The following is a 27,971-nucleotide window of genomic DNA, read 5'->3' on the forward strand; positions in this document are numbered from 1 at the left end:
CCAGGTTGCCCAGAATGCTGGTGCCCCATTCTTAAAGACATTCTAAGTAAGGTTGGACAGGGCTCCAAGCAACCTGATGTAGCGTAGATGTCCCTGTTCATTGCAGGGGGGTTGGACTAGCTGACCTTTAAGGGTCCCTTCCAAATCAAACAATTTTATGATTCTACATTCATCCCCCAGCTCAGACAGCAGCTGATCTGTCTCAGCATAGTTCAGCCTGCAGAAGCCCTCCCAGATTCTCACTGTCCAGCTCTGCTCATCTTCCATCAGTTTTTTCTCAGCCTGGCTGCTGCTGAGTGCACACACTGATGCTATCCACCAGACTTTTATGTGTCTCATGAGCAATGACTTTGCTGCCTCTCCCACTCACTCTGCCTGCACTCCCTGCCCCAGTAACAGTGCTCCTCCAGTAGAGGCCATGGGAGGCCTATACAGTAGCCACTGGGTGATTAAGCTTCAGTTAAGTCCTACAGAGGCATCTATTAGATACTGACAGATGTTAGGTTAGGGATGACAGTTCTGAAGTCCCACAGTCTATCATGCAGAAAAAAGGCAGTATTTCACATGTAGCATGCCAGCTCCAGGTTAGTTATAATATTCCATTCATTAGCTTGCAAAGAAACTAGCACTGGGATGAATTGTCAGAAAAATTTCCTTGCTTTTAGTCTCTCTCACTGCTGCAAACATCTGCAGGCTCTGACTTACATTATATCGTTCTTTGGGATGATGTGCTCCCTTTGGCACTTCTGGTAAACTATTTGCTTTAGCATAGCAAATGGACTACTTCAGCAACCCCAGCAATTCACATTTACTGATATAAAGAATGTAGAATTATTGCATGAATAAAGGCATTTTGAGAAACACAGGTGTCTTGACTGTACTGAAGTGTCAAGAAACACTTCTGGCAGAGATCTGAACTACCATGCAAGTCAACTCAATGTCTACCTGGAACAGAGAGTCAGACCTACAGAAGTGGGCAAAGCTGAAAAACACCGAGGAAGTGATGGGAACAAGGTAACATTCTGACATATTTATTTACCCCAGCCATTAAAAGGTGATGTCAGATAGGATGAGATGCATCAGAATAAATAGAGAGATGGTCCCTGAATGCTCGTTCTGGTTTTCCATATATTTCTAAGATGTGTTCACACTCCGTGCCAGGATTCACAGAGCCAAGCCGTCAGTGTGCTGCAGGGACACAAACCACTGCCTTTAAAATCCTCAGTCATAAACAGCAGATCTCTAACTCTTCTTGCAATTTCCCTTTTAAGGAATATGTATGTATTTTGGAAATAATGGAAACGTACCAGAATTTTAAGTCAACTGTACAACCAGGAAAACAAAAATACTGGCTGCTGTTAAATGAGTGATACCTTTCTGTAAATGTTTTTTGGGTTTTTTTTTTGCCTTGGTTTATGACCAAAAAATGTTTTCCAAACAAAGAATTTTCTTATGGTCATTATTCTCTAAGAATGATACGCTCAAGGAAGAGATAAGGCAAGAGATGCATGAAATAAGTGATAACATCATACAGCTTAAACTTTCCTACAGAAAGAAAGAAATGGCAGATGAGTTGCTATTGCTGTAGGCCGACAGCTGTGGTATCAAAAGCCCAACACAACGTAGTTGCAAATGTGAAAATGTGAGTTGTGAAAACACACACCAGAGAGAAAGTGTTTCGTACCTGAAGGCAAAATCAGCACCTCTGGGATAACTACACACAAACCACCTCACTTTGTTAATACTTACCAAGTCTTACAGCTGAAACCTTTAATCTCAGATCCGTGATGGCAACCCTGCCAAAACCTCAGTAGAGATTGTGTTGACTGGGTGCAGAGCTCATCCAGACACCTCCTCATGGCTGCCAGTCACTATTCCAGGGACACCAAAGCTGCACAAGTTCCTAATACCCCAAAGCTGTGCCCAGCCCTCATTACCAGGGTTGTTCTTAATGCCTAGTGCTGAGGCTGCTCCAACACCACCACAGGTGAATCCTATTCATTTCTACCACCACTGCTGCCTCCCTCCTGGCCCCAACCCACATCAGGCTCAGCTGTGAGGAGAGGTGGGAGATAACACATCATTTGGGCCTGATGAAGAGGATTTGATCCTTCACATACAGGCTTCCAGGTCATGGCCTTTATCACCAGCCTCACTAGAGGCTTTCCACACACAGATATTTCAGCTTTAGGGAGAGAAGAGCAGCACAAGCATGTCCTATCTCTCCCCCCCAATCTGCCAAGCAAGCTGTATGTTTAATCCCTGCTGGTCCTCTCAACCCCCTCAGAGTAGGTGGCCTTGGCGTGGCAAGAGCCACTGCAAGGAAACAAAAACCAAGGCAGCGTTGAGTCCAAAGCAGACTTTGGTTAAGTTTTATTCACATGTGCAGAGGCAGCATTGGTTTTAACAATCAAAACAAATATTCTGGTAGGTATCATTTAGGTAGATCTTCTTTGTCTCGATCAGCTGTAGAAAGCTCAACAACACCTCCTGTGCAAACTGCAGTCTGGGTTTTGCAGTACAAACAGATACTGCTCCCAGCTGTCTGAACCCAGAAGGTCAGAATCAAGTGACATCAAACACACAGACCCAGAGAAGGAGAAGTAAAAAGTCAAGAGAACACACCTAGGGGAAGAGCGTGTTTGAATGCTGTAAGCAGTCTGCAAGGAAGAGTGGTAGAAAGGGTGGTGGTCACTCAGGGGTTGGTCCAGCTCTTCTTCATATGAATTGGTTGGAGCAAACCCAACAGAATGTACAGGCAGGAAGGAGACAAGGTTGTCAAAACAAGAACATAATGAGAAAAAATGAAGGCAGTGGAAAATAAGACGGAAATGGCACACAGAGATAAAAAAGGGTACAAACAAACCAGACTGGGATTAGCTTCACCCATTTCTAACTGCTATACTCAAAGTCCTATGCTCTTCAGTATTTTCATCCTTCCTGCTCTCTTGCAGAGCTGCACAATATGCTGAGATGAGCTCTCCTCATCCATAGAGCTGTGGTGCTCACCAGTTATTCAGGAAGGACGTGTATCTTAGTTGTAAGCGTACAAAGATTGAATCAAACTCTATAATTTGGGACAAAGACTGCCCCGAGCACTTAAGACTTGAGGAGGTCTGCATTCTGCTTCAGAGTTTCACCTTTAGTCCTTTTCCACAGGTCTGCTCAAAATCGTTATATCAGCATCCATGCTGATACAGAATGAATGCTATTACAACTCACTAATAATCATCCCTATGAGCAGATTTTGCAAATCCCACTCTATCGTTCCCACGGTCAAAAATGCAGTAAAAGGCAGACATAAAAACATCCCCTAAAATCCAGAGCGGACCACTGCGAGTTGGGATGTCAAGAGACTGGAAGCCACTCATGCAGAAGGTTTGGTCATCGATGGACTCCTGGAAGAGAAAGAACATCTCGCAGTGGCTCTTCCAGCCCTGACCAGGAGCCGAGAGCTGGGAGGACACGCACCTTCACAACGTATTGCTCTGCTGTCAGCCTGTACTCGTGGTGCCCGATGGTGAAGCTGATGTGGGGCAAGCTGGACAGTCTTCTGCAGTCTACAAGAAACTGTATGCAATACGCTGGTTGGCATGTGATTGATTTGCCTTTTTTTTAACACTGTCCTTTGCATTCAAGCTTTTTGCCACAGCTAATGGTGAATTTACTGCAGAGGAACAGCATCAGGCTGACCCGTGGCCCAGCGCTGCCTGTGGGTGCCACACTTTGTAGGTCCCACACTGGGTCATAGCATCCTAGCAGTCCACCTGCACCAAAGCCCCCGGGCACTTTGAAAAGCACTGCAAGCCCCAAAGGGACAAGGTACAGGGACATTCTGGTGTCCCCTTTGTACAGAACCAAGTCTGTGACCCACAAGGAAGAAGAAAGAAGCAAGGTGTGCTGAGCAGAGCCCCTCCAGGTGCCAGGCTGTGGTGGGGTCCTGGAGCTGCCTCCAGCCCATGCAGAGCGTTACTGAAGGTAACAACAGTGCTTTAGGAAAAAAAAAGGGACCCATTCAGAAAGCCCATGAAGAACACACCACTTAATATGTTTATACATTCCTAAGTTTATATGTTACCCTGCACTGGAGTGGGATGTAAGAACAGAAAAAGGACTAAATGCTGGAATGTCCATTAATTTCTATAAATAATGCATTCGCTTACAGTAACCCAGCAGAACATTTCCTGGCCTCCCAGCTATTTCACCAACCAACCAGCATGTGACGTGGCACTGCAGGATGCTTCAAGCCCAGGGGGATCTTTGAGGCAAACTGTAGCATTTAAAATCACTATGTTAGGGCCTTCCTACAGGGAAGATGCTATTTTTGCTGTTGTTAAATCAGCTTTATCAAAATATAGCCATAAATCTTTTGTATACCAAGCAGGTGTCATGCCATTAGAGCAACATAAACCAGGGGATAGAGAAGATAAAGGTAGCAGAACCAGCATAGTGATTTGCAGGATATGAGAGGCAAGACATAATTCATTTACATCGTCAGTACATCCAGAGCAAATTAATCCTTTCTGGAAAGAGATAAAAGTTCTGGTAAAATCACTGATGGATGCGCCCACTTACCCCAGGATAAATTTGAGCCAACACACTCAGCTTGCCCGTGTTTAAAAGAAAGCAGTGACTTAAAGAATGTCTTTCAGGTTTGTTTTTACAGAATGTGAGATATCAGCATTGGAATCAATTGCCTTATGCTGAAATGACACATTCCTTGTTCGTATAGCATCAGTGTAACTACTCTGAAATTACCTATTTTATCTATATTCGTGAGTATGTACCATTACAAAAACAACCTGTTATCAAAACAAATTCTTAACACATGTATGAAAACACTAACGGAAACAAAATGTAAGGTTTAACTGAAAAAGAAGCCCAAAGCCTCATCAGTTACACAGAGGCACCTCCAGGTCTATTAAAGCTCACTTTCTCTCTGAACTTTGTCTCACGCACCGGGCAAAAGTAACACTTAATTCTCTCCAAAGTGCAGTGTTGAGTCATGCTCGAGATAACTCCGGAGCCACCCAGAGCTGTAGGGTGGCAGAGAGACATTGCTCCTGAGAAGGCAGTGACCAGCCCAACGTCCAGCAGTCTTAGCTTGTGCAACCCTCAGAGAGAAGTGTGAGGAGCTGGAAGTGCAGCTGTGCTGCCAGAGAGGACACGAAGCAACAAATCCCAGCCACCTCAGCTCACTGGAGGAGGTGGAGGTGCTCCTTGGAGGAACAGCAGTGAGGAGGGGGAGTGCTGGCTGGAGTCAGGAAGGGAGATGCAAGAGGGAAGAGATAGCAAATGATGAGGAAACACAAGAAAAGCATTGAGCAGGGAGAGCAAGAGGCAACGAGGTCTGTCCTGTACTCCTGGGGTTCATCTACCCAGAACTAGCATTGTGACCGTGTCCCACCCAGGAGCCCTGGCATGAAGCCTCCTGCTCTGCAGAAAGAGAGGAAGTCCATCAATACTTGGGGCTGTAATTAACACACCTTTCTGTTGCCATTTCTTTTTAATGTTGACTGGGATGGCCATCAACTCCTTCCAGCTTCGGGGAGCCCACAGCTAAAGCTGGGGGCTTGGCAACGTGGTACTATTCTGATTTTCCAAAAGAAAATTACCTTTTGGAAAAAATGTGGAGTACAGAACTATTCCTTAAACAGATGCCCCCACTGTTCCCTTACACCACCAATGAGCAGAACTAGAGAGCAGGCAGACACTGCGAGGAGGACTGGGGTAGCAAGGCAGATACATCAGAACCAGCACAGCTCTGAGTTCAGTATTGTCCTAGAGACAAGGCTTTTTCTGAGACTCCTCTGAGCCATTATTTGGGATATTTTCTTCTTTTTCCATCCCTACAAGCTGTTTGCACCAAACACCAGTTTCTCTTTCTCTGGCTGTTTTCTGGTTGCATAGTTATTACCTCTCCAGAACGCGACGGACTTGCCCCAATATACTCCTGCAACCGCCTGATCTGTGACGAGGGACCGGTGATAAGAGAAGTGCCAGAGTCAACGATGGCTTCGCAGCCATGGGAGCAGAATGCCACCCGGCCCTGGATCTTTATACTGCAAGTGGAAAACAAGGCATCTTTAAACAAATACACTGCACCTGAAGCAGTACACCATTGCTATCTGACTTCAGAGTCAGGGCACAACCTGAAGAACTGGCTGACAAGCTTTCCCAGTCTGAAAATACAAGAACATCTTTAAAAAATGAGAAACTAAAAGAAGCAGCTCTAGTAAGGCCCACATGTGGACCCACTTTTCCCCCAGGACTCCTGTATCCCCAGCCATTTGCTGATGAAAGTCCTCATGGTCTTCATGGCCTTTATGCAGTACAAAGGGATGTGAGCTACTTTAATGAAGGTTCAAAAGAAAGATTAGAGGGGGTTCAGTCCCCTGGTGCATTAGCCACTTCCATGAGTAGTTCACCAAGATGTAGCTTGACTGTTGTTGGATCATATTAAAGCATTTCAAAATGCCCTGACAGAAACCAGCCATCCATGCCACAGCAGATTCGGAGAGCTGATAATCCTCAGACTCATCCTGGCAAACCTCCTCCTTGAGACCCACAAAGGGGAAACACTACAACCTCCTGAACCTGCATTGCTGAGTGTTCCTGCTTCTGTGGGCCTTACCTGGGGAGGTGAGTTCCACCACATAGTGCATACGTACTTGTTCATATGTATCTGCCAGTAGCTTTTCTCAGTGACTGGGACCCAGTGAATTGAGCCTTTATAGAGGGAGTGGTCTATGCCCCCCAGGATCAGCTCACCACCATTCTCAGTGTCGTCTCCCCTGGAAGCAGAGCACACATCAGCAGAGGCATGGGAGTATGCTGGAGTACAAAACTATATCAGTCTTAAAAGGAAAAGACAAACCATAGTGCTTTCTAAATTAAAGCATAGATGGCTGAACCTGATTATTTAAGAATTATAACAGAATATATCCCAGTTCAGAACCTCCAAGAACCCTCTGAGAAAATGTACTGTGATCTGCCAAGGGCTGACAGCAGGCACTAGGAACATGTCGAGCCAGCTGCTCTCTCCCCTCACAATAAAAACTAGAAAAATTAGTGGAGTTACAGACAAGTTCATATTAGAGAGCAATGCTTTTCTTCTTAAATGCAGCCACTTGGGCGTAGCACTGCATTTCTGCTCATCTCCGCTGGGGAGAGAGAAACCTCCAGCAGCTCAGCACACTTCAAATCTGAGTTAGGAGCTCTTCTTTTGTCCATGAGCAGCTACAAAGATCTGAAAAAAACTGGTGGTTCTCCCCTCCCCTCTCCCACTCCAACACTAATGGGGGAAATTTCTTTCTGTAATTGAAGATTTACAAAGATGCTCCACTGTCTCTATCAAAAACTAAGGTGCATCTGTGTCTTGCTTGGTCCTGACACTGTTAGCACTGACCGCTTCAGGTAGAAGGAGAAGACTGGCTCCTCCACCAGCTTCTGGTTCATGATGCTGTCAAAGACGGGCAGAGCGTTGCCCACTGCCAAGGAGGGGTAGCCCAGGCCCAGTACACCATCAAAGTGAGCAAGGGCAAAAGTCATTCCTGGCTCAAACACTGACTCGCCAAAGTCTTGTCCCTTGATGGAGATGTTACTGATCTGTTCAGTAGGAGAAAAAGAAGAGGTGAAAGGAAAGACAACACCAGTGCCAATGAACTGGGCATATTTGAGACTAAATATCCAAGGCCCCACCCAGCCGGAGGCTCACCTGCAGCGTGTCCTTGGCTGCAATGCCCAGAAGCTGCCCGGTGCCATACTGCAAGGAGAAAGGCTCCCCACCATGCTTGTATGAGTCTGACAGAAAGGACTTGAACCTCTGGTGCACCCCTGCACAAAACAGACCACACCTGCACCCCAAGGGAAGGGCTTGCCTGTTCACCTGCTCCCCATATATAGAACTGGCCACAGTGCCGGCAAGGCAGCTTTGACTTCTGTGTGAACAAGTCATCAACAGAGGCATTTTTTCCCCCATGGACACCCCATTTTTCTGTTCTGAGAATATCTCAGGGGTTATTTTTGGTTTGTAACTCCCTGGGTCCATTTTCCTGCCTTCTGCTTGATGCTGCCTCCAGCACACAGAGGAGCAAGCCAGCAAGGCTTTGGGGCTACTTCAGGCCATCCCCCCTCACAATGCCCTCACTGTTTCAGAGAGCAACACCTTGGCCTTTTCCAAATTTTGCCCACACATGGCATTATTAGGGGAGTTGAAACGAGATGATCTTTGAGGTCCTTCTCAACCCAGGCCATTCTATGATTCATTGTAAGAAAATCAAATGGCAGTTAGATCTGAGCTTGGCTGCAGCTAATTTAGCCAGGATGTTGGGAGCACAAGGAACAGGAAGGTTTCTTACTGCACGCTTCGCTGATGCAATAAACAGAAGGGACCCAGAAGTTGGAGGAGCCAGTGTCAAACACCACGGTGAAGCTCTGAGGCGGCGTACCAACACTGATGACTCCATAGTACTGTGCCTGGGGAGGACAACCCAGTCAGCCCCACTACCAAGGTAGTGGACCCATGATTTCCTTTGGGCCTACTGCAACGAGAAGCTATGAGCAGGTCAGAAACAAATTCTGTTCCATGGACTGTATCCGATGTACTGAGTAAAGTTCATGCTGTGGTTAAAGGAACCACTGACCGTCCTTGGGCTTCAGCTGAAGATAGAGATATCTGTGGACACGTGATTGCTGAAGTGAAGAGCTTATCAACACACAGCATGCAATTGTCTGAGTGCCCGTATCTGGCCATGAAAGAGCACTTCAGCATTAAGAGACCTATTTATAGGATGAAGCATTTCAGGAATTCAAAGGCACAAGGCTTTTGTAAGAACAAGAAGTATTTGAATATGTATCTTCAAGTGTGTGCTTGGTAATTAATATACTGAATACAGTTGTGACCCTGGAGTTTACAGCCTGAACGAGATAACCATAATGCAAGCATGTGTGCTATGTAATAGAATATCCAGATGTACAGCAGGGAGCTGTTTCTTCCTGTATCAAACAACCCTGTACTGATTAACCTGTAAACCAAGGCAGCTCTCTGTCACTCTGGTAAAAAAAAATAAATCCCACCAACTTTCAAAAACTCCTCACAAAACTGTTAGAGATGTGAACTGGATATGCTGGGGAAGTGGCTTCTGTTTAGTTATTTTGGTAAGTCTAAGAACAGGCTGAAAACTTTCTGCCTTTGTTCTTCTTCACTCAGATCTCCAGCTTATCTGGAGACTTCTTCACGAGCATCAAATGTCAGAAAGCTCTTTCTGAATAATTCACCTTCCCCCCACTGCCCACAGAAGCCTCTACAACATTTCTGCAACTTTGTTTTTCATAACAGATGAACCAAAGAAAGCAGAAAACAGACCAACAAAACAGACAAAATGCTAACATCAGGAGACATCTTACAAAACAGTTGACTGCTCACTTGACTCTCTCAGATCCAATGATCCTCTGATTTTTCCTTTCACAGTGTAAAGGACCGGGTCAGTCTCAAATATGTAACACACATTAGGCTCAGCAGCTAAAGCAAAAGAATAAAAACTCTACTTGGGCCCTTGTTATCACTGATTTATGACTCCCGGTGATGAAATAAATGAGATCTTGGGGATGTATTATAACATGTAAACATACAAGATTCTGATAAATTTGAACTAATCAGATTGTACCCAGTCCTCACCCAAGATTGATAAAGACAAACCTTCCACATTTGTTTTTGAAGACTTGTTGAAGGCCAAAACAGATCTGTACAAAAATTAAACTCGTCACAGAACTGTCACTGATAGTTAAAATCAGTTTTCTGTCAAGGTCCCGTGTTAACCACTATCTAACCTCTAACATGTTGCATGTTGCACACTGTTAAACTAATTTTGATGATCTGGTATTTACAAGAAGTCTCCCATCTCAAGTCCTATAATGAAGAGACTCTATTTAGAGTGTGCTAGGTGAAAAAAAATCTGTCTTCAATAGAAGAGAGCCCATATGGTTGCATTTCCATAACCGTACTTACATTCATGTAGTCGTACAGCCTTTCTGAAGCAGTTCCTACTGACAAAGTAAGATCTGGAGGGAAGCAATACAGGTGTCTCCGGGCAAAAATGTCAGGGTGATGATTCCTCCAGAACTCCTCCAATTCTCCCTTTTCTTTAAGTTGTGTCTTGATAGATTTGAATCGAACGAGTGGGACTCTACACAAATAAAAGAACTACATGAAAGCTAACTGGATCTCCTTCTGAGAGTCATTGTATGCTTTTCTTTGTGTCTTTTTGGAGACCCCCATAGCAATGATCACTGTCACACCAAGAGCCAGCTGGAACAGGAGGAGCCAACTCTTACCGTTGCAAGGCCACAGTGAAGGGGATGTAAACCACAGCCAGCAGTATGGCCTTCATGGCTTCAGCTGGTCCCGAGTCCAACAACACTCATTTCCTCTGAAGTCTCTTTTTTATACCCCGCTGTGAGCGGGGAGCTGCTCGCCAGGTCAATCAATCAGAGGAGGTCAGAGCTCTGGCAGCAAGCAGAGGGATTTGCTCTCACAGCAACCGCTGGATTGAGCAAATATTGGTGCCCAGAGAAGCTGGGCACAGATAGCCAGGGCACAGTCTAGACCAAATATATATTTACTGGCAATCATTAGTATCTTTCACATAATTACAATAAATGGGGGAATCTTGGCTCGTGTGAGCAAGGGAGAGAGGACGCAGCCCAAGGAGCTGCCTGCTTCCCTCTGCATAAGCTCTTTCTCAAGCTTGCCTTAATGACAAGAAGGCCAGGAGTGTCCAAGTCAGAGAGAGAAGACAGAACACACAACTGACTCACTTCTACATGGAGCAGGGCTGAGCATGTAGGTGCTTGGTTGGCTGGTGAGAAACCATCCTCTAACAACTGAAGATGAATCCCCTATTTACACAAGAGCTCTGGCCCAGATTATTTCCACCCCAAAAAAATATAAATGGGTCTTAAAAGTAAAGAAGATGTCAAAGCAATAAACAGCCAGCAGCTTTCTCAGCTAAGGTTACTCTGATCCAGGGCTCTGCTGTGCACGTTTGTAGCAGCATTCTTGGACTGATTTCCCCACTGTTCCTGGCTGCTCTCACCCCACCTGGTGCCAGAGCTCACCTCATGCTGGCAGAAAGGCAATGGTATTAAAAAGAAAGCAATGTGACTGACAGCAAAAAGCAGCCCACCAGCCCCCGAGGGAGGGGGGGGGAGCTCATGGGACTTTTTGAGGCTTTGGAATGTGAAAGTGCATGATAAAGAATGAATGACAAAACCAGGCCAAGACAAGGAGTCATCACCTGTTGCAAGAGTGATGTTCCAATGAAGAAAAAAGAAGAAACACACAAAATCTGTGAGCGAAGAAGGGATCTAAATGCCAGCCACAGATTTAAAATAAATCTGTATCAAATCACTTGCAGCATTTTGTGAGGACACTTCTCAACGCTGTTCCTTTGAGCCTCTTGCTTTTATTCACCAGGCTGACCAAAGAGAGGGCTCCACAGTGTAGGGATCTCAGAAAGCAGTAGCACTGCTCACAAAGCTCCCTCAGGACTCTCCATGCACAGCAGAGTCCTCTGCTGCAGCACTGTCACTTTGACAGAAGCAAGACAACGTTTGAGCTGAGCATCTTTATCACTTGAACTTTTCCTCAAATGCCATGAATGCTTCTGGGCAGTCACTAATGCCCATGGTGCAAGGCATCAGGAGCAGCTCTGGAGATGCAAAGTGACTTCCAGAGCACTGTGGCAGGTCTGCAGAGGGAACCGGCTCTGCCTCATGTCTTCCACTGAGTCACTGATTCTCAGAAGGTCCAGGATCATTCATTTTATTGCAAATGCAGACCTTTACTATCCTACAACATGAAGGTTATTTTTTCCCAAGCACTCTGATCTCACATCGTGTTCCAAACAGACCTTTGCTGAAGCCAACAGATGTACAAAATGCAGCAATAAAAGGTCATTGTGACTTTTTTTGATAAGCTGGAATAATCATTAAACTGCATTGCAGAAAATCCCAAAGAAATAGTGTTCTGAAGCTTGAAAGATTCTTTAAGTAGAAATAATTCAAGCAGAAAAATACATCTATGTACAAATGTCTATAGACATAATGTGTATTGCAAAGCTATTTCCATATGGCTTATTAAGAAGACTGTATCTAAACCACATCATTGACAGCTTTTCATCCATGGGCTGCTATGTGGTGTGAACAGCAGGTCTCTGAGGGGATTTGCCTATGGGACATGTCTTTGTTTTGGGTGCAAATTCTACCCCTCAGCCCACAGTACTTGTACCAAATGCCTTTGCTCCTCGCAGCCGCAGTGGGGCAGGTGGCCACACAAGGAGTCCCTGCTCCCCAGCTCATGTTCCACCTGGCTCCTCAGCCCCACACCTGTGCTATGGCATCAGGCTCTAGCACTCACTGCTCTCCATCCCCAGCTGCGCTCTCTGCTGCAGCCCTGCAAATCTCTGTACACTTTACGCCACTGCTCCTGCACAGCACAGGCCCCAGGAAACACCCTGTACCCAATTCCCAACATACATGTAAGAGCTCATGTACATTTCAAAGCAGACAATCCGAGATCTCTGTATCACCAGATCTAACCACAGATTGTTGGCCCACCTCACCTGTTTGATACTGCCCTTCTCTCAGTCTCCTGTTTACTCTGCCTTTTGCTTTTCCAAGGATACGTGGCTCCTGGCACTCACATCTGTGGGTTGGGTGGCACCAGGCTCCCAGAAAGTGACTGCAAGTTGCCTGAAGAAAATGGCCTCCCTGAAGTAAGGTTAAGTGTGGAAAATGGCAGCACTGGGCTGCAGAGAGAAGGGGGCCAGCTGCTGTGCTGGCTGCTTCCCCACCCCACACAGCTCTCCGGGGCACAGCAGAGCTGAAGCCCACAGCAGTTTCCCACTGGGCCATAGTCCAAGGAGCCATCACACGGTCGGAAGGTGGCAGGAGAGCAACCTGGGCTGGCTGTGATCGCGTGTGTGAAGCTGGGATTCGGACAAGATGCAAAGCAGAACCCAATGAGATGGCGCTGCATGGCTCAGGATGACAGGGCCTATAGTAAACGTGGCCACGTTAGAACATAAACACTGGAGCAGCTACAGATAGCTGCTTGCCAAGGATTTGTGTGAAAGGTTCCAGATAAGTACTGGGCGGCAAGTTACACTGCTCAACTGTGTATTTGGCACCTTGCAAGGCAAGCCCGTGAAAGTGCCACTTGTCTGCAAAGTCGGTCAAGTCCTGACAGGTATTTCAAGCAGCAATTCGATCACAGCCAACGTTTCCACTGAGAATTTAATTAAAGCTAAACACTGTTGTTGAAAAATTCAGTGTTCTGCAGTGTTTCCCTCGTGCAGCCAACCCGCAGTGCCACAGCGCAGTGAGGGGGCATGGAGCGGCTGTTTGGACACAGCTGGAGGGCAGGGCAGCGTGCTGGACGGAGGAGGATAGCTTCTGGGGAGCCGAGGGGTGGCAAAGCACTGTGGGGCAGGAGGAGGCCTGCGCTGTGGGTCACCACATCTGCAACCATCACCAAACACTCGTTCCGTTATCAAGAACGTTTCAGTGCTCTTGAGATTAGAGGCTGGTGCCGTGTAAATAGAGCCTTATATTGGGCAGACGGAGTCACCACCAGGCCAGTGAACAGAGGGAGGAAGCCAAGGCCGGCCCCAGCCCTCGGTCTCTAAACAAAGAAGGACCTGAGATGGGCAACAGCCTGAAAGCCATTGTCGCTTTTGTGCCCTCCGATGGGTGCCAGAAGTACCTCTTGGAGGACCTGGAGGAGATGCCTGCAGACAAAATGGTGGACCTAAGCGGCAGGCAGCTGCGGAGGCTGCCCCTGCACATCTGCTCCTTCAGGGAACTGGTCAAGCTGTACCTGAGCAACAACAACCTGACACACCTCCCTCCTGAGCTGGAGCAGCTGCAGAACCTGCAGATTCTGGCACTGGACTTCAACAACTTCAGAGCACTGCCGCCGGCCGTGTGCGCCCTGAAGCAGCTCTGCATCCTCTACCTGGGCAACAACAAGCTCTGCAGCCTGCCTCTCGAGCTGCGGCTCCTGCAGAACCTCAGGACCCTCTGGATCGAGTCCAACTGCCTGCAGCAGCTGCCCGAGGTGGTGTGTGAGCTCAGCCTGCTCAAGACGCTGCACGCCGGCTCCAACGCGCTGCGCACGCTGCCCACCCGCCTGCGGGGCCTGCGCGAGCTGCGCTCCATCTGGCTCTCGGGCAATTTGCTGGCCGAGTTCCCCTCCGTGCTCCTGCACATGCCCTCTCTGGAGGTGATCGACGTGGACCGCAATGCCATCCGCTTCTTCCCCAGCCTGGCCCACCTGCCCGGCCTCAAGCTGGTCATCTATGACCACAACCCCTGCCGCAACGCCCCCAAGGTGGCCAAGGGGGTGCGCAGGGTGGGGAGGTGGTCGGAGGAGAGCCCCGAGCCCCGCAAGCGCTCTGGGGCTGTGACTGAAATCTCGCTTAATGAGAGACCATCGCCACCTTCCGCCAACAAAGCTGAGCCAGAAGCAGAGGTTTGCTGATCTCTGCTGGCCCACAGCCCGCGGCACGACAGAAGAAGCAACGCAGCAGAGGGCACTGTTCTTACAACTGCCGTCTTCCTCCTGGAAGATCTGTGACCACTGAGGGCAGCTGGATGCGGTTCTGCCGGTTCTTGTGCCTGTAAGGTCTGCCTTTGGGGCAGCTGCGTGGTTGGATGCAGCAGCGAAGAGAACCACAGCTGCAGCAGAGGGAACCCTGCATGCGGAACCAGAGGGCTGGGAGTCCACCTCTCCAGGCTCACGCAGGAGCTGTAGCTGAGGCAAGCTTACCGACTGACCAGGGCTTACCGACTGAGCAGGGCATGGCTCAGACCTGATCAGACTCCCTGGGAAACGCACAGAACTTCCCTTTTCTGAAGCGCGTTTTGCTTTGATTGTATAGCACAGAGCAGAGACGCGGTTCAGCGCGACGTTTAGCCTCTGATTCCGCAGCACTCGGTGAACTGGAAGGCAGCCCGCTGCCCCAGGGCCGACAGCTGTGGCGGTGCAGGGCAGCCACATCCCTCTTCCCCCCCTCCCCTGCGGTGGGAGCCCTTCCCCACGCAGCACGGCCGGCTGTCCCGAGCAGCTCAGAGCTGCTGCTTTGTGACTGCTCCATGCCGCTCTTGAAAAATTCTCTGTAAATATGCTCTATTCACCTGCTGGCTTGTTAAACGAAGTCTGCACTTGGATCTGGCTGCCACCTGCATTAGTGTACTCGCTGTATTCATTAATTAAAGCGTTCCAGAGCCTCACTGAGCTATCTTACTTTTGTAACTAACTGAACCCTCCCTTTCCCCGCTCCTCACCTAAGCTTCTTCCATCGAGCTATTTCTTTTTACAAACAGTACTTGGGGCTTTAACTCAACATCCCACGTTTTGTTTCCGACAAAACTGCCTCGGCACTCTGTTTATTGGGGTGGGGGGGAGGGGGAAATGCTTTCACCGGCCTCTCAAAGGCTTGTGTTTAACCCTGCCGTTCGCCAAGGCGCCGTGCTTCCCTGGGAAGGGGCTGATGGGACAGCGAGCGCAGCCAGCTCCCTCCCGCGGGCTGCCACGCACAGGGCGCCGCCACTCGTCTCTACCGAGAATCACCATCAAAACGTGCACAGGGCCGCTCCAGCTCCTCACAGAGGCACTAGCCCAACAAGGAAACGCTCTACCTTTGCATCAGCTACTGCAATAGGAAGGAGTACATAGCTCACTACAGAAATGGGGTTGAAGGGGGAGAGAAGAGGGAAAGCGATGCAGTATGGCACGTTTCCCACCCACTGCCCTAGTTTACTATGAGCTATTTGCAAAGACAGCCAGCCTGCATCTATAACCCAACACACACACACACACACCCTACCTTATATTTGCAGTACAAAAAGCTGCAGTGTGATTTAAGTTACTGTTAGGGGCACTGACTGAAATTCCTCTTCAACTTTTTAGCATCAAAAAACAAACAGTACTCCACTATTGCTAGAAAAGGATAACAACTTCACAGCCCACTTCTAGCATCCCCATTCCAAGCCTACGCAGCCAGGGCTGGAATAAACTGCTTATAGAAAGCAAAGTCAACCTAAAGGAGAAGGCGATGAAGGCACATACAGCCGTGCGAGAGGACAGGCCTGGCCCTGACTTATCTGTCCACTTCGAAGCAGTGTGCAGGCTGAGTGAAGATGGGACTTGCCTAATGAAACACAAAGAGCAACACAACACTGATGAATTTTTTATTTCTATGTATCTTAAGTGGAACGTGGAAAGGAACAGAAGCTGTACGGTGTAGAAAGCCCATGTTTTATGTGGAGTGAATCTTGCCCACAACACACACAAACCGAAATAAGTTAAAGTAAGCAGAAGACAGTTTCCTCCTGCCATTGCTGACAGAGCTGCTCATCTTAAGCTTCTGTTCCATAACCTCACGAAAACTAAATCATTAAAAAAAAAGAATTACTAAGTGAGATCTGGTCCACGCAGTCTCAGGTACCGGGAGAAGTTTAACACGGGCGATGGTCTGGTACACGTTTTCTGGGGAGAAAGAGATAAACCAGGAAGTTTTAGCACTTTAAGTGGCACACGAGTAGATGGTGTCTTCAGATTAACTAGGCATCTCTCAGGAACACTATACTGAGTACACTGATGGCTCTAAAGGCCTGCTCATATTGCTCATACAAGAAAAGTCATATAAAACAAGTGTTGGCAGGTCAGATGTCAGTCTTCCTTTCAAATAAAACGGTTTTAAAAGACTTTTTCTGCAGACACTCTTCCATGGAAGGAGGTCACTTTATACTACTATAACTGACCAACACAGACATTTCAGCCATACCTTGGTGCCGCTTTAATAATGTCATCTACACGAAGAATCATTTCTGCTGCTTCAGCTGCACTCAGCAGAACCTGTCTCTTGACTTGGAAGCTCTCTGTCACTCCCAGCGCCGCCATGTCTCCAATCGTACCCTCTTTCATATCTGAAAGAAAACACAGCTTAACAAGTGCTTCATTCTGTGTGGGTTTTTTTTTTCCCTTGCTCTCTTTGAAAACAATTTCCAGAAGCTGACAACCCAGTGGTTTACTGTCTCAAATGAACCACGCTGACAGCAGGGGAGGTATTAAATAATTTGCATCAAGGTTCCTCCCTTAAGTTCAAAACTCCTCTTCAATTTTTATTTTTTTAAATCACTGTCTCTCTCATTCACTAGCATGAAAAGCCTGGTAGAACAAAGGAGGACTGTCACTGAGTGTGGTTACGCTCTGTGCAAAGCAAACAGAAATAAGTAGTCCACATCGCTCTGTTCTGTAATACAAGAAAGTACAAGTGCAAGTACACCCTGAAAACTGCATCTGATATGAAATGCATCTACCATTTAAACCACACGGGCATAGCATAATATTTGAACTTGGAGTACTAAGCTCTTTATTATAACTGCTTTTATTAGCAGCAACAAAGTACAGACTTTCTGACTACAGCAATATGTGGTGTCAGTTAATGAACAAATTGACCCTTCTGATGTTACCTGACCTTCACTATCAGCAGTAAATGAATCAAGGCACTGACACAGTGCCATCACCGTATCAAAAACTAAGAACTTGGACTTGCATCCAAAAAGATCTACGGAGTAATAGAAATGCAATTGCATAATACAGACTTTAAAAGGATACAGCTGGTAGGCACACACTGTGCCATCAATACGCTCAGTTCTTCCAGCTGAATTTAGTAGTGACAAACAAGTTCAGTAAGTCTAACCTCCCACCCAACCACCAATCCAAGAACAGAAACAGCATCAAGCCCTTTACCAAGTCCATAAGTTGTCTTCCCTTCACTGTGAGCAGCTCTGAGTTGAGCAACCAAATCCGCACTGTCATAGCCAGCATTATCAGCTATAATTGTTGGGATCTACGCAGATAAACATAGGTTGGCTTTAATTAACACAGGGACTGATTTCTAGCAAACATCAAAAACGTACTTTGACACTGCTATTAGACCAGTCAGTTTCAAGAGCAGCACAATGATACAACGGCTTTTACAGAAGAGCTACAACTAGAATTCTCTGAGAGAAAATGGAAACTTCCCATCCAAGAAGCATTACTGTATTTCACTTCTGAGTTTTCAGAAAACCAGAAGTCGGATAGAGAAGCCAGTCTGATGTCAGGAGTCAGTAAGCTCTCGAAACTTTACATTAATGAAGCACGCTGATCAAACAAACTCACCATTCGTAAAGCCTTAGCAAAGGACTCCATTGCAACAGATTCTTTGCCAGGTGTTCTGATGGCAAGCTCTGCAACAGCATTAGCCATCAGCATCTCTGAACAACCTGTATGCCAAAGACAGAAGTGCTTTACATGTGAGTTGAGCAGTAATGCAAAATGTGTATCATGTGTATCATCATAAAGAATTTAATATTCACCTCCACCATAAACAGTTCTAGTGTCCTTCACAGTCTGGGCAAGAACACAGAGAGCATCGTGCAGAGACCTCTCGGCTTCATCTAGAATTTGTTGTGTTGCTCCACGCAGAACTATGGTACAGGCTTCACCTACACAGTTCAAGCAGGAAGATTTGAAACAAACAAACCAAGAGTCAGATGAGAGCATTAACGTGACACGAGAGGACAGTACCACAAAGCATTTGAAATGGTTTTGCTATCACTGCAATGAAACTCTACATAAAGAGATCGAATTGCAGAGAGGAAAAGGGGAAGTGTGAAGACATTTCACAGGCAGACTGAAACGATGTACACTACACCAGAGCTTTCATCAGTGAGCTGCTCCAAATGCCTTTTCTAATTTAACAGGAAGCGAAACTTATCTCAAAACAAGCACGTGGTAATGTATGGTATTGGTATTCATTAGAAGAAGCTAGCCAGCTCTTGAAGCATGACAGACTGCTACTTCTCCCACCAGTTTAATCACCCGAAGTAGAAATTTTGGATACCACAGTTACAATTCTTACGTAAACATTTAACACTATGTAAATGAACAGTTGTTTTCAACTGTGAAGGTGTATTTTGGTAGGAACTATGTTTTACTGAAGAACAAGACACTCAGAAACAGATAAAGTCACTACAAGGCACTGCTATCCTAGTAACTGAACAGTGGTAGCACAGAGTTACCAAATATTGCAGCTTGCCATCCCTATTAAAACACTTACCCATTGCCACACCAGAGAAATGAATGAGTTTATCTTCTCCAATCATGACTTCTTCAATAAGCTTGCAACTTCCTAGCTTTACTAGCTCAGGGTGATCAAAGGTTGATGCAATTTCACCACCTACAAATGTAAGATCGTATAAAGTCAAAAAGCATCCTCACTTCTAGCCAAGACCAAAAAAGGAAATTAAAAAAAAATCCATGTAATTGCTTAAGAATAAATTTGAGGTAACAATACTGACAAGCCAAAATTTTCTGATGTCACTGTATGTACGAGAAGCCTTCTACTGACATTTTGACTTTCTAAATAAGCAGCTGAAAATGGATGGCCATAGTTCTGAATCAAGAGACTCACGGCATGCCACAGTTGCCATGTTGTACAACACCTGTAAACTCCCATACCATAAATACTACAAAGACCGGAATGTCTCTGAATAGAATACTGTTCTAGCACTTTGCTAGAACTTTCCCACTAAAAAATCAGCTATGTGCATTCATTCAAAACATACGCTCTGTTATTCCACACTAGTTCACAGCATCGGTTCGGGTGTAGCTAAAAGGAAAGCTGAGATCTGCAGTACAGTGTGCATTTATACTCTATGATTTGATGCAGTGTGGTCCACCTGTTCTGCCTATAAAACCTGAGTTTCTTCCAGAACAAAGCTTCTCACTGCAGAACCTGCCTGCATCAAGGTGCCTACAGACAGCTGCACACAACTGCAGTTTTAGTTTTAATGGATGAAACCAGAGAGTGACTTTTCCCTTCTCTCTGCAGAGCAAACTCTCCATTTTCCTGATCACCGACCACTACTATCAATATCTCGATTGTTCGTGTTACTTGCAGCCCATCTCAAGCTGATGACTCAGGCCCACTTTTTTAACAGAGGATGCCCCTTCACTCTTCTGTTATGAGAGTCAAACAGACTTTAATAATAAGGTGGTATTCATTTGTAGATTTATCATCCTGTGCTTTCCACCATATACATTTGTATGCAAGCTGTGTACAATAAAGCTTATGCGAAGTACTCTTCACATTCACAGACCTCCTTAATAGTTGAAAGAAAGTAAAAACTAGTTGATCAATCACTGACATTTACTGAAGATCAAACAAATAACGTGGCCCTCCAAGTGTCACGCAGTGAGGCAGCATACCTGTAACAAGACATACCTGTAACAAGAGCCAGACGCTCCACGCCAGCAAAGTCTGCATGTTCTATAGCCATGACACCAGCAGCCCCAAAGAGCTGTTCAGGATAGTTGTAGATGAGCTGTCTGCAATTAAAGCAAAGGCACAGCTTCCCATTACAGAAAGAACAAACCTTCTGAGAGTTTTTAAAGCCTGTTACCAGAATAAGAAAGGACAGCCAACTCTTAGCAGTATGGATGTAGACTGCTGAAAGCTACAGGAACAACCACACGTGAGGCACCAGCCACCCAAAGTTACACTCACACAGAAGCAAACAAACAGCAATGACAGGGAAAAAAAATACAAACTACCACTACGTGACCAGTCTTCTAACACCAGGATAGAACACTACAGAGAAGACCACGTGTATATTCTCTCTCCAAAGTGCGGTCAGCAATCAAACTATTTTTCCCTTCCAAACTAGAGAAGGAAGACTGTAGAAATTCAGAAGCTGGAATGTGTCACCTCTGAGAAAACAGATACTTATAATCTATCCCCAAAAGAGACCGTATGCGTTGCTCTAGATCAACATTGCCTCAACATATCACACATCCCCTCAGCGGTATTCAAGTGGCAAACATCAGAGGTGGAAGAGATCTACACAGCTATAAGCAGAAGTCAATTGTATCAGTGAATAAAAAAAACTTAACAGTCAGTCTAACTAGAGTATCACTAGCCTGGCTGCAATGACTGACTGCTACTTGAACTTCTTAGGGCAGCCACCACCTGTTTTTCAGGCACACTGCATAGCAGCTAGGAAGTAGAGAATTCTTTCTGCATTACCTGAAACATCCTTCCATCAGTCCACTCACTGGAGTCCTGACCCTAAGACTCCATACATCTGTACTATGTCTACTGCACAGACCACTCATTTTGCCTACACCAGAACACAAAGTAGTGAAACGTGAGAGAGATGAAAAGATTCTGAGATTCATAGATGTGTCACTGTTTTTTACGTAACTAAACAAATCTGTGACTATAAAACCATAGCAACACTACTGAGACTATACTACTTAAGACTACTTGGGCTTAAGCATGGATCCCTAATTAAACAACAGCCAAGCAGCAGGACAATGGTGTATGGTACATGGCATGGATGAAAAGAAAACAGCGGCCTGACTGAAGCGAATCTATCAAACATCAGTTAACATCAACTAATTTTACAGATACGTGTATAAATAACATTCTTCATACACATACAGTATTTAAACCTCATTACTTTGTGTTTGCATCTACCCCTTTTCTGAGGAAACATAACCATACCTGTTAATAAAGCAGTTTATTCCATGCTTAAGAATACGTTCTACTTTCTCCTTCATCTTCTCCTTTTCTGCCTGTTCTATTTCTGCAACCTTTGCTGTAGAGTCCACTCTAACACGAGAGCCAAAGATCTAAAGTAAAGAAAACAATGAGTTCAGCCTGAGCAGTTAATGCTGTTGAAGAAAACACTGTTTCAAAACAGTACTTCTGTCACATACCTTAATCTTATCTGTATCCATACCAGTATTCGCAATAAGAATCTTTGCATTTTCAATTCTTTTGGGCTGGTTTACACCAATCTTCTTGTCGAGCAAAAAGCCTGTAGTAACAAGGCATTTTTCAGACTTCAAATTAAGAAAGGACAATAGTCCGTTTATGTTATTGCAAAAATTAAAATCTTGCACTTTACAATTCAGCATTACCACAGTGACGCATAACTTTTCAGTGTCATTTCAATAATAGAGGACATACAAACACTTACCTTCATCTAAGTAAGAATCAGCCAAGCTTCCACCAAGTTTCTTGATGATGTGGATAGCCTCCAAGTTTCCAGAACCCTTCAACCTAAGAACAGCTTCCACGGCTAGCTTGACAAAGTGATCTTTATGATGAGTAAGTAGTTTTGATGACAGAGTTGTTCCTGCAATGTTCATCAGGTCCTCGCGGAACTTCACTTCATCATCACTACAATAAAGGCAGTACAGCAGCATTAGGTGGTCTCAATCTGACAGCTATCACTGGACTGTCACGGCATCTCAAAACACCAGGCACAAATAAGAGCCATACTCATTTTGAAACTGGAAAAGCCACAAGCAAAATACTTTTTTGAAGCCTGTTTCAATTAATTTTAGCCTCGTTTTTGTTGAACAGTACTTGGTACAAGTAAACATAACTAACAATTAACAAAATCCATTCAGTCTTAGTGACTTACCTGCATTTTGCTACTTATTATCAGCAACCTGTATGCCACCATGACATCCAAGATTTTTGGCTATGTAACATAGTAAAATATTTAAACCTACACTGCTTCCAACAGAACAAGAAATTGCACAACTTTGTCAAATCCAAGAAACTGCTGCACAGTTTCTTGACAATAGATAACCAGAAATGGGTGCTTCTTCCTTCTATACCACGGCTTTAAAAACAAATAAATCTTATTTCACTGTTCTTGTACTATTTGCACTACAATACTAAACCAGCATTCTACGTTGTGTACTTGCACTACTGAAGTAGCCTGGACTGACTGAGAACAAAAACTCAGCGGTGCTCACTTATAAAAGCCTGTGCTGTCATGTAAAGAATTCAAACATACTTTAAAATCAGAGTAAGAGATCTGAAGTAACTACTCAGACTTCTGTCCTATGAAGAAAATAAGAGTTCATTTTCTGCTTCTGAATATCACAAGTAATTCTCAATAGTTTTACAAAGCTTCTATAGTTCACCTAACTCAAAAGTAGTCTTTTCCCCTCGACTGTTGAATCCATTTATTCTCTTTAAAAGACAGCAAAAAATTTCCCAGTGTTACATAATTCTCACTGATAAGTCTTAACCTCAAGTAGTTTATAAAGAGCTACCACAGCTGTACATTACTGACCCATGATCCACAGCTGCTTTCAGGAGTGCCTCTCTCGAAGCTTTGGTGGCTGCCCTCCAACCTGCAATGATGGTCTGAGGATGAATCTTCCTTGAAATCAGTAATTCTGCCTCCTATTTGAATAAAATTAATCATCAGCTTTCTTACACAGGACATTTACATTAGGAAAGATACTTCAGAGCAATATGAAAATTCTGAATGCCAGTAAAAGCTTAAGAACTATAAAAATAAAATGAAGCCCTAAGAGAGGGAGAACATTCTAGGCACCTTTTCCCCCCTCCTCCAATCTAGGCAAATATGACCTGCCTTTGGAATTGAATAACAGAACTAATTCTAATATGAATAGCAACCAGACATAGGCACCAAAAGAGCCAACTCCCACTTGATGATACACATCAGCTCCTCGTTCACTTAAATCTGTAGCTTAAGGTGGAGTGGGAGCCCAGAGGAGAGCAAGGAACACCCTCAAACTCCCTTCTGCAAGGAAGTCAGCAAACTGACACAACACCTCTCAGATGCTCCTGAACTCAGAGCCACAAATTATTATCATCAGATTCCCTAGTACAGCTCGAGCTCTTCAGTTCTGAGACCCATTTCATAGTGATTTCGAACACAGAGTTTGGTAATCTTCAATATACAGTGTTTAAAAGGAACTTTCTGAATTCAGGTCTTGTGCACACAGCAAAACAATCTGACAATTTAGTTTTTTTTTCCCCCGTCCTTAACACAGTGGAAAAAAGACTTCAAAGGACCAAGCCTTACACTGCATGCACTGCTCAATACAAAATCCAGAAACTGACTCTTGAGTAAAAATACTTTGATATTTCACTTGCAAAATAAAGAGAAAATATTTTTAAGAATTGTACCAAATTAAAATATTTGTGAATTCATAAGTTATATGGACTATATATAGAAATATGTATTTTAATGGCAAAGTATTCCTGTTCTTTGGGAGCCCTCCTCATAAGCATCAATAACACGTCCCATTGATATCCCAGGACTACACAGCCTATACAAAAATGTCTGAAAATGTTAATACATCACCCTCAGTAACTCAGCTGCCAACACCGTGACAGATGTAGTTCCATCACCAACTTCATCGTCTTGAACCTTTGACATATCTAAAAGAAAGTCAATGAATTAATGATTTGATTCAGAACACCTTGATCAGCTATAATCAAGAGCATTTTTATCTCACGTTAAGGAAGAAAAAAAGAACTCTACTGCCAAATAACAAGGTTGTCAAATGACAAGTCAAAGAAAAATCTGAGATGCAAATGCAGCAGCCTTCAAATTCCACATCTTTGTTTGCAGCACAGACCTATTCCAGCCTCAGTCAGTGCTCAAGAGCCATCCTTCTCTCAACCTGTAGCTAAAGATTGTCATCAAAATGAAGCAAGGCCAGACAGATGCTCTCAGGTATAAGATATGCAGTGTCTCTCACAGAGTACGTCTGTTCTTCACACCATGTACTTTTCTGTGAACAAGCTAAAATTACATAAGAAAGTTGCAGGTGAAGAAATTCCAAGTATGACAATGACAAACTGTTAGAAACTCACCAACCAAGACCTTGGCAGCTGGGTTGTCAACTCCAATGGCTTTCAAGATGGTTGCACCATCATTGGTCACTGTCACTGTACTATCTCTCCCAGTACTTAAGAGAATCTTGTCCTACGTGATGAAAGAATTAGAACAGTTTGAAAAAGAACAGTAACTATTAAAACTCAACAAGCCCAGCTCCTTCAGCCTGTCTCCATAAAAGAGGTGCTCCAGCCCTCCCATCATCCTGGTGGCCTCTGCTGGACCCACTCCAACAGCTCCATGCCTTTCTCGTGTTGGGCACCCCAGACCTGGACAGAGCATTGCAGGCACACCCTCGTAAGAGAGGAGAAAAAGCAGACAATGCCCTCCTTCTCTCTGCTGGTTACACTTCCCTTGATTCAGCCCAGGATATGGTTCACTTTCTGGACTGCAAGCACATGTCAACACCTCATATTCAGCTTTTCATCCAATAACCTACCTAAGTCCTCCTCCACAGGGCTGCTCTCTTATCCACCCACTGCCCAGCCTGTGATCATATTTGGGATTGCCTTAACTCAGGTGTAAGATCTTGCACCTGGCCTGGTGGAACTCCACAAGTTTTGAATGGCTCAAGGTCACAGATTAAAAGACACAATCACTGAGAACTTGCAGCTATCTTACCATGCCTTTAGGTCCCAGAGTGCTCTTGACCAGGTCACCAATAGCAATTGCACCAACAAAGGATGACTGTAATGAAACCAAACATGCCTTAGAAAATTATTTCTTTCTACTTTAGAACAATAAGTAAGTGCTAGGCTATAACTTCTTAACCAAACTCTTCTATCTGGAAACTCCTTTCAGCAGAATGCGGTTCCAAATTTCTTAAGTGCCATATTTCAGTAATGAGGCAAAATGCATTTAATTTTTGCTGTTTCAGAGCCAAAATGAAGACTCCTAAGGAATCGAGAACCTTCCATACCGTGATACAGAGTAACTCTGTGGATATAGACAAAACACTTCTACCTTCTGCAACAACAAAAGGCAGTAAGAGACAGACAAAGCCCAACACCACTGCAAACTGGAGATGAGTGGTTATAATCACCCAGAGCACCACCAGTTTCTTCGAGAATAAGCTTACCAATCGAGCTGTTTCTGCCTTCTCTTCATCTGCACCCGCCTTGAAAATGTTCACGGGAGCAAGGGAAATGGATGCCTACAACGGCACGAGCAGAGAATGCTGCACGTTAACAGACAAATCCCCGGCGCCAACCATCTCAACAACAGTTTCAATGCCGAGCTAACTCCCGCGACGCGTTCGGTTTCGGTAACAAGTGGATTCATCACGAATGCACCTTGACTGCGCGTTTGATAACCCATATCGCCATCTGTTAGCTGAGAGATGACGTGAATTGCGGGGTGAAGCGACAGTGAGACGGACTGCTCCCGAACAGCCCCTCAGCACCCATCCCTCATCCCGCACCCCCGCCGGGCCCCGCCCGCGGCCTAACGGGCGCGCCTCGTGCGCGCTCTGGAACCTTCCAGGCCCATCCTCCCCGCCACGGCCACGAGGGCTCTCCCGCCGCCCCACGGCGCACTCCTCCCGTCCCCCCCCCCTCGGGTGGAAGCGTGGCGGGTGCGGTGCGGGGCCGCCCGCCGCTCACCATGCTGCCGCGGGACCCTCAGCCGCCTCGGGTACGGGACGAGCGCGCACACCGCTCCTCAGCTCCAGCGCCCGGCGGAACTGCCGTCAGAGGAAGCGGCGGCGCCGCGCGGAGCTCTGGGAGCCGTAGTCCGCCCCGCGGCGGGAAGCGGGAACGCGGGACGTAAGGAGGAAGGCTTTTACAGCAAGGGCGGTGAGGCACTGGAACAGGGTGCCCTGGGGAGGTGGTGGGTGACCCATCCTTGGAGGCACTCAAGGTCGGGCTGCTTGCCTCTGAGCAACATGATGTAGCTGTAGGCGTCCCCTGCAGAGGGGGTGGACTAAATGACCATTATGGGTCCCTTCCAACTCAAACACTTCTATGATCCTACGATATACATATAAAGAAGTTGCTTAATACGACTTATTCCTTTTATTCTGCTGGTACTCTCTTGCTCTCAGATTATTTGTGCCAGAGACTGGGGTTGCATGCTCTCCAATTTCTTTTTCAGGTAAAAAAGCAAAGCCTGAGAAAGCATGTCCTGAGAAACATTTCTGGGTGTGTGTTCAACGCTCAGGAGGGCCAAAGGCAGGTGTCATTCCCAATGGAGAGGTAAAATGACCACCACTAAAACTCTGCCACCTTCCATACCCATCTCTCAATGCAAGCATGCCTAGTTTACAGAATCACAGTCACAGAATTGTAGGGGTTGGAAGGACCTCCAGAGATTGAGTCCAACCCCCTGCCAAAGCAGCTCCCTAGCCCAGGTTGCACAGGTAGGCATCCAGGTGGGTCTTGAACGTCTCCAGAGGAGACTCCACCACCTCTCTGTGCAGCTGTGCCACTGCTCTGTCACTGCACTGTGAAGGAGTTCCCAGGCACATTTGTGCAGAACTTCCTATGCTGTAGTTTAGGACTTTTTGGAAGGGCTTTTTGCTCTGTTCAGGGAGTGGGCCATGCTTTCACCCCAGCCTTGTTCTGAAAATGAGTACTGATTTAATTACAGTGTCTTCAGTTTCCTTCATAGATACATAGAAAAGCATATTGAGTTTTGGGTTGGGTAATGAACTGGAAAAAACAAAGATAATAACTACTTTTATCTCAAAGCATTCATTCACTGAACTAATACTGATTTTAATTCACTTTTTGTTATCATGGTATAAGTTGAGGTTATAAATAAGCTGTGTTCTGGCTTATTTTAACACAAACTGAGACAAGTTTTGTGCTTCACAGTTACATGTAGAACTTCCAGAAAACACCAGAGATCAAACAACCAACATAGCCTTGAGCTAAGATTATTTGCACTTAAAGATATGCAAACATATAAAAAAGGCAACTCAATGTCAGATCATGCCAACACTGAAGCTGTACCTTCTGGATGTCTACAGAAAAGCTCTTTGAAGAGGAGCGTAGTGACAGGACAAGGGGTAATAGCTTCATGCCTAAAAAGGTTTAAATTAGATATAAGCAAAAAATTCCTCACTGTCAGGGTAATGAGGCAGTGGCACAGGCTGCACAGAGAAGCTGTGGGTGCCCCATCCCTGGAGGGGCACCAAGCCAGGTTGGCTGGGGCCCTGGGCAGCCTGAGCTGGTGGGTAG

General features: G+C 45.6%; 3 protein-coding genes across 4 annotated transcripts in view; 1 reads left to right on the forward strand and 2 right to left on the reverse strand.

Moving 5' to 3' along the window:
* The window catches only part of CCT2 (chaperonin containing TCP1 subunit 2), a 57,410-nt gene extending 30,945 nt beyond the window's left edge, over positions 1–26,465 (reverse strand). Inside the window, exons 1-16 of one of the 2 annotated variants that reach the window (XM_065743315.1) lie at positions 26,394–26,453; positions 25,871–25,945; positions 25,414–25,479; positions 24,771–24,882; positions 24,256–24,332; positions 23,212–23,324; positions 22,099–22,301; positions 21,836–21,936; positions 21,621–21,748; positions 20,340–20,443; positions 19,173–19,292; positions 18,430–18,558; positions 18,233–18,336; positions 17,819–17,918; positions 16,851–16,992; positions 16,241–16,552 (exon numbers count right to left, since the gene is read on the reverse strand). In XM_065743315.1, the coding sequence (XP_065599387.1) occupies positions 16,522–16,552; positions 16,851–16,992; positions 17,819–17,918; positions 18,233–18,336; positions 18,430–18,558; positions 19,173–19,292; positions 20,340–20,443; positions 21,621–21,748; positions 21,836–21,936; positions 22,099–22,301; positions 23,212–23,324; positions 24,256–24,332; positions 24,771–24,882; positions 25,414–25,479; positions 25,871–25,945; positions 26,394–26,396 (1,608 nt within the window). In that variant the 5' untranslated portion in view covers positions 26,397–26,453 and the 3' untranslated portion in view covers positions 16,241–16,521. Of the gene's footprint in view, positions 1–16,240; positions 16,553–16,850; positions 16,993–17,818; positions 17,919–18,232; positions 18,337–18,429; positions 18,559–19,172; positions 19,293–20,339; positions 20,444–21,620; positions 21,749–21,835; positions 21,937–22,098; positions 22,302–23,211; positions 23,325–24,255; positions 24,333–24,770; positions 24,883–25,413; positions 25,480–25,870; positions 25,946–26,393 lie in introns of those variants that run through there. The other variant, XM_065743316.1, reaches the window with a different exon arrangement.
* On the reverse strand, positions 3,222–10,402 carry LOC136051815 (cathepsin E-like). Its single transcript, XM_065741425.1, has 9 exons — positions 10,336–10,402; positions 10,010–10,187; positions 8,361–8,478; positions 7,718–7,836; positions 7,409–7,608; positions 6,672–6,794; positions 5,918–6,062; positions 3,472–3,570; positions 3,222–3,398 (listed from the first exon to the last, which is right to left on the reverse strand). The coding sequence occupies exons 1-9, from the start codon at positions 10,389–10,391 to the stop codon at positions 3,222–3,224; spliced, it is 1,215 nt and encodes a 404-aa protein (XP_065597497.1). The 5' UTR covers positions 10,392–10,402.
* Positions 13,670–14,542, forward strand: LRRC10 (leucine rich repeat containing 10). Its single transcript, XM_065741426.1, has one exon. The coding sequence runs from the start codon at positions 13,706–13,708 to the stop codon at positions 14,540–14,542; it is 837 nt and encodes a 278-aa protein (XP_065597498.1). The 5' UTR covers positions 13,670–13,705.
* Positions 26,466–27,971: the final 1,506 nt, after the last annotated feature.

This window comes from Cyrtonyx montezumae, unplaced genomic scaffold, assembly GCF_038088225.1.
Source record: "Cyrtonyx montezumae isolate F1298 unplaced genomic scaffold, pur_monq_1.0 scaffold_3, whole genome shotgun sequence".
Taxonomy (NCBI): domain Eukaryota; kingdom Metazoa; phylum Chordata; class Aves; order Galliformes; family Odontophoridae; genus Cyrtonyx; species Cyrtonyx montezumae.

Coding starts and splice junctions, on each gene's coding strand:
- LOC136051815 (XM_065741425.1), bottom strand. CDS start 10,391: ATGAAGGCCATACTGCTGGCTGTGGTTTACATCCCCTTCACTGTGGCC. Junction 3,571..5,917: donor GTCCGTCGCGTTCTGGAGAG/GTAATAACTATG, acceptor TATTGCATACAG/TTTCTTGTAGACTGCAGAAG. Junction 3,399..3,471: donor CAGAGCAATACGTTGTGAAG/GTGCGTGTCCTC, acceptor TTTCTCTTCCAG/GAGTCCATCGATGACCAAAC.
- LRRC10 (XM_065741426.1), top strand. CDS start 13,706: ATGGGCAACAGCCTGAAAGCCATTGTCGCTTTTGTGCCCTCCGATGGG.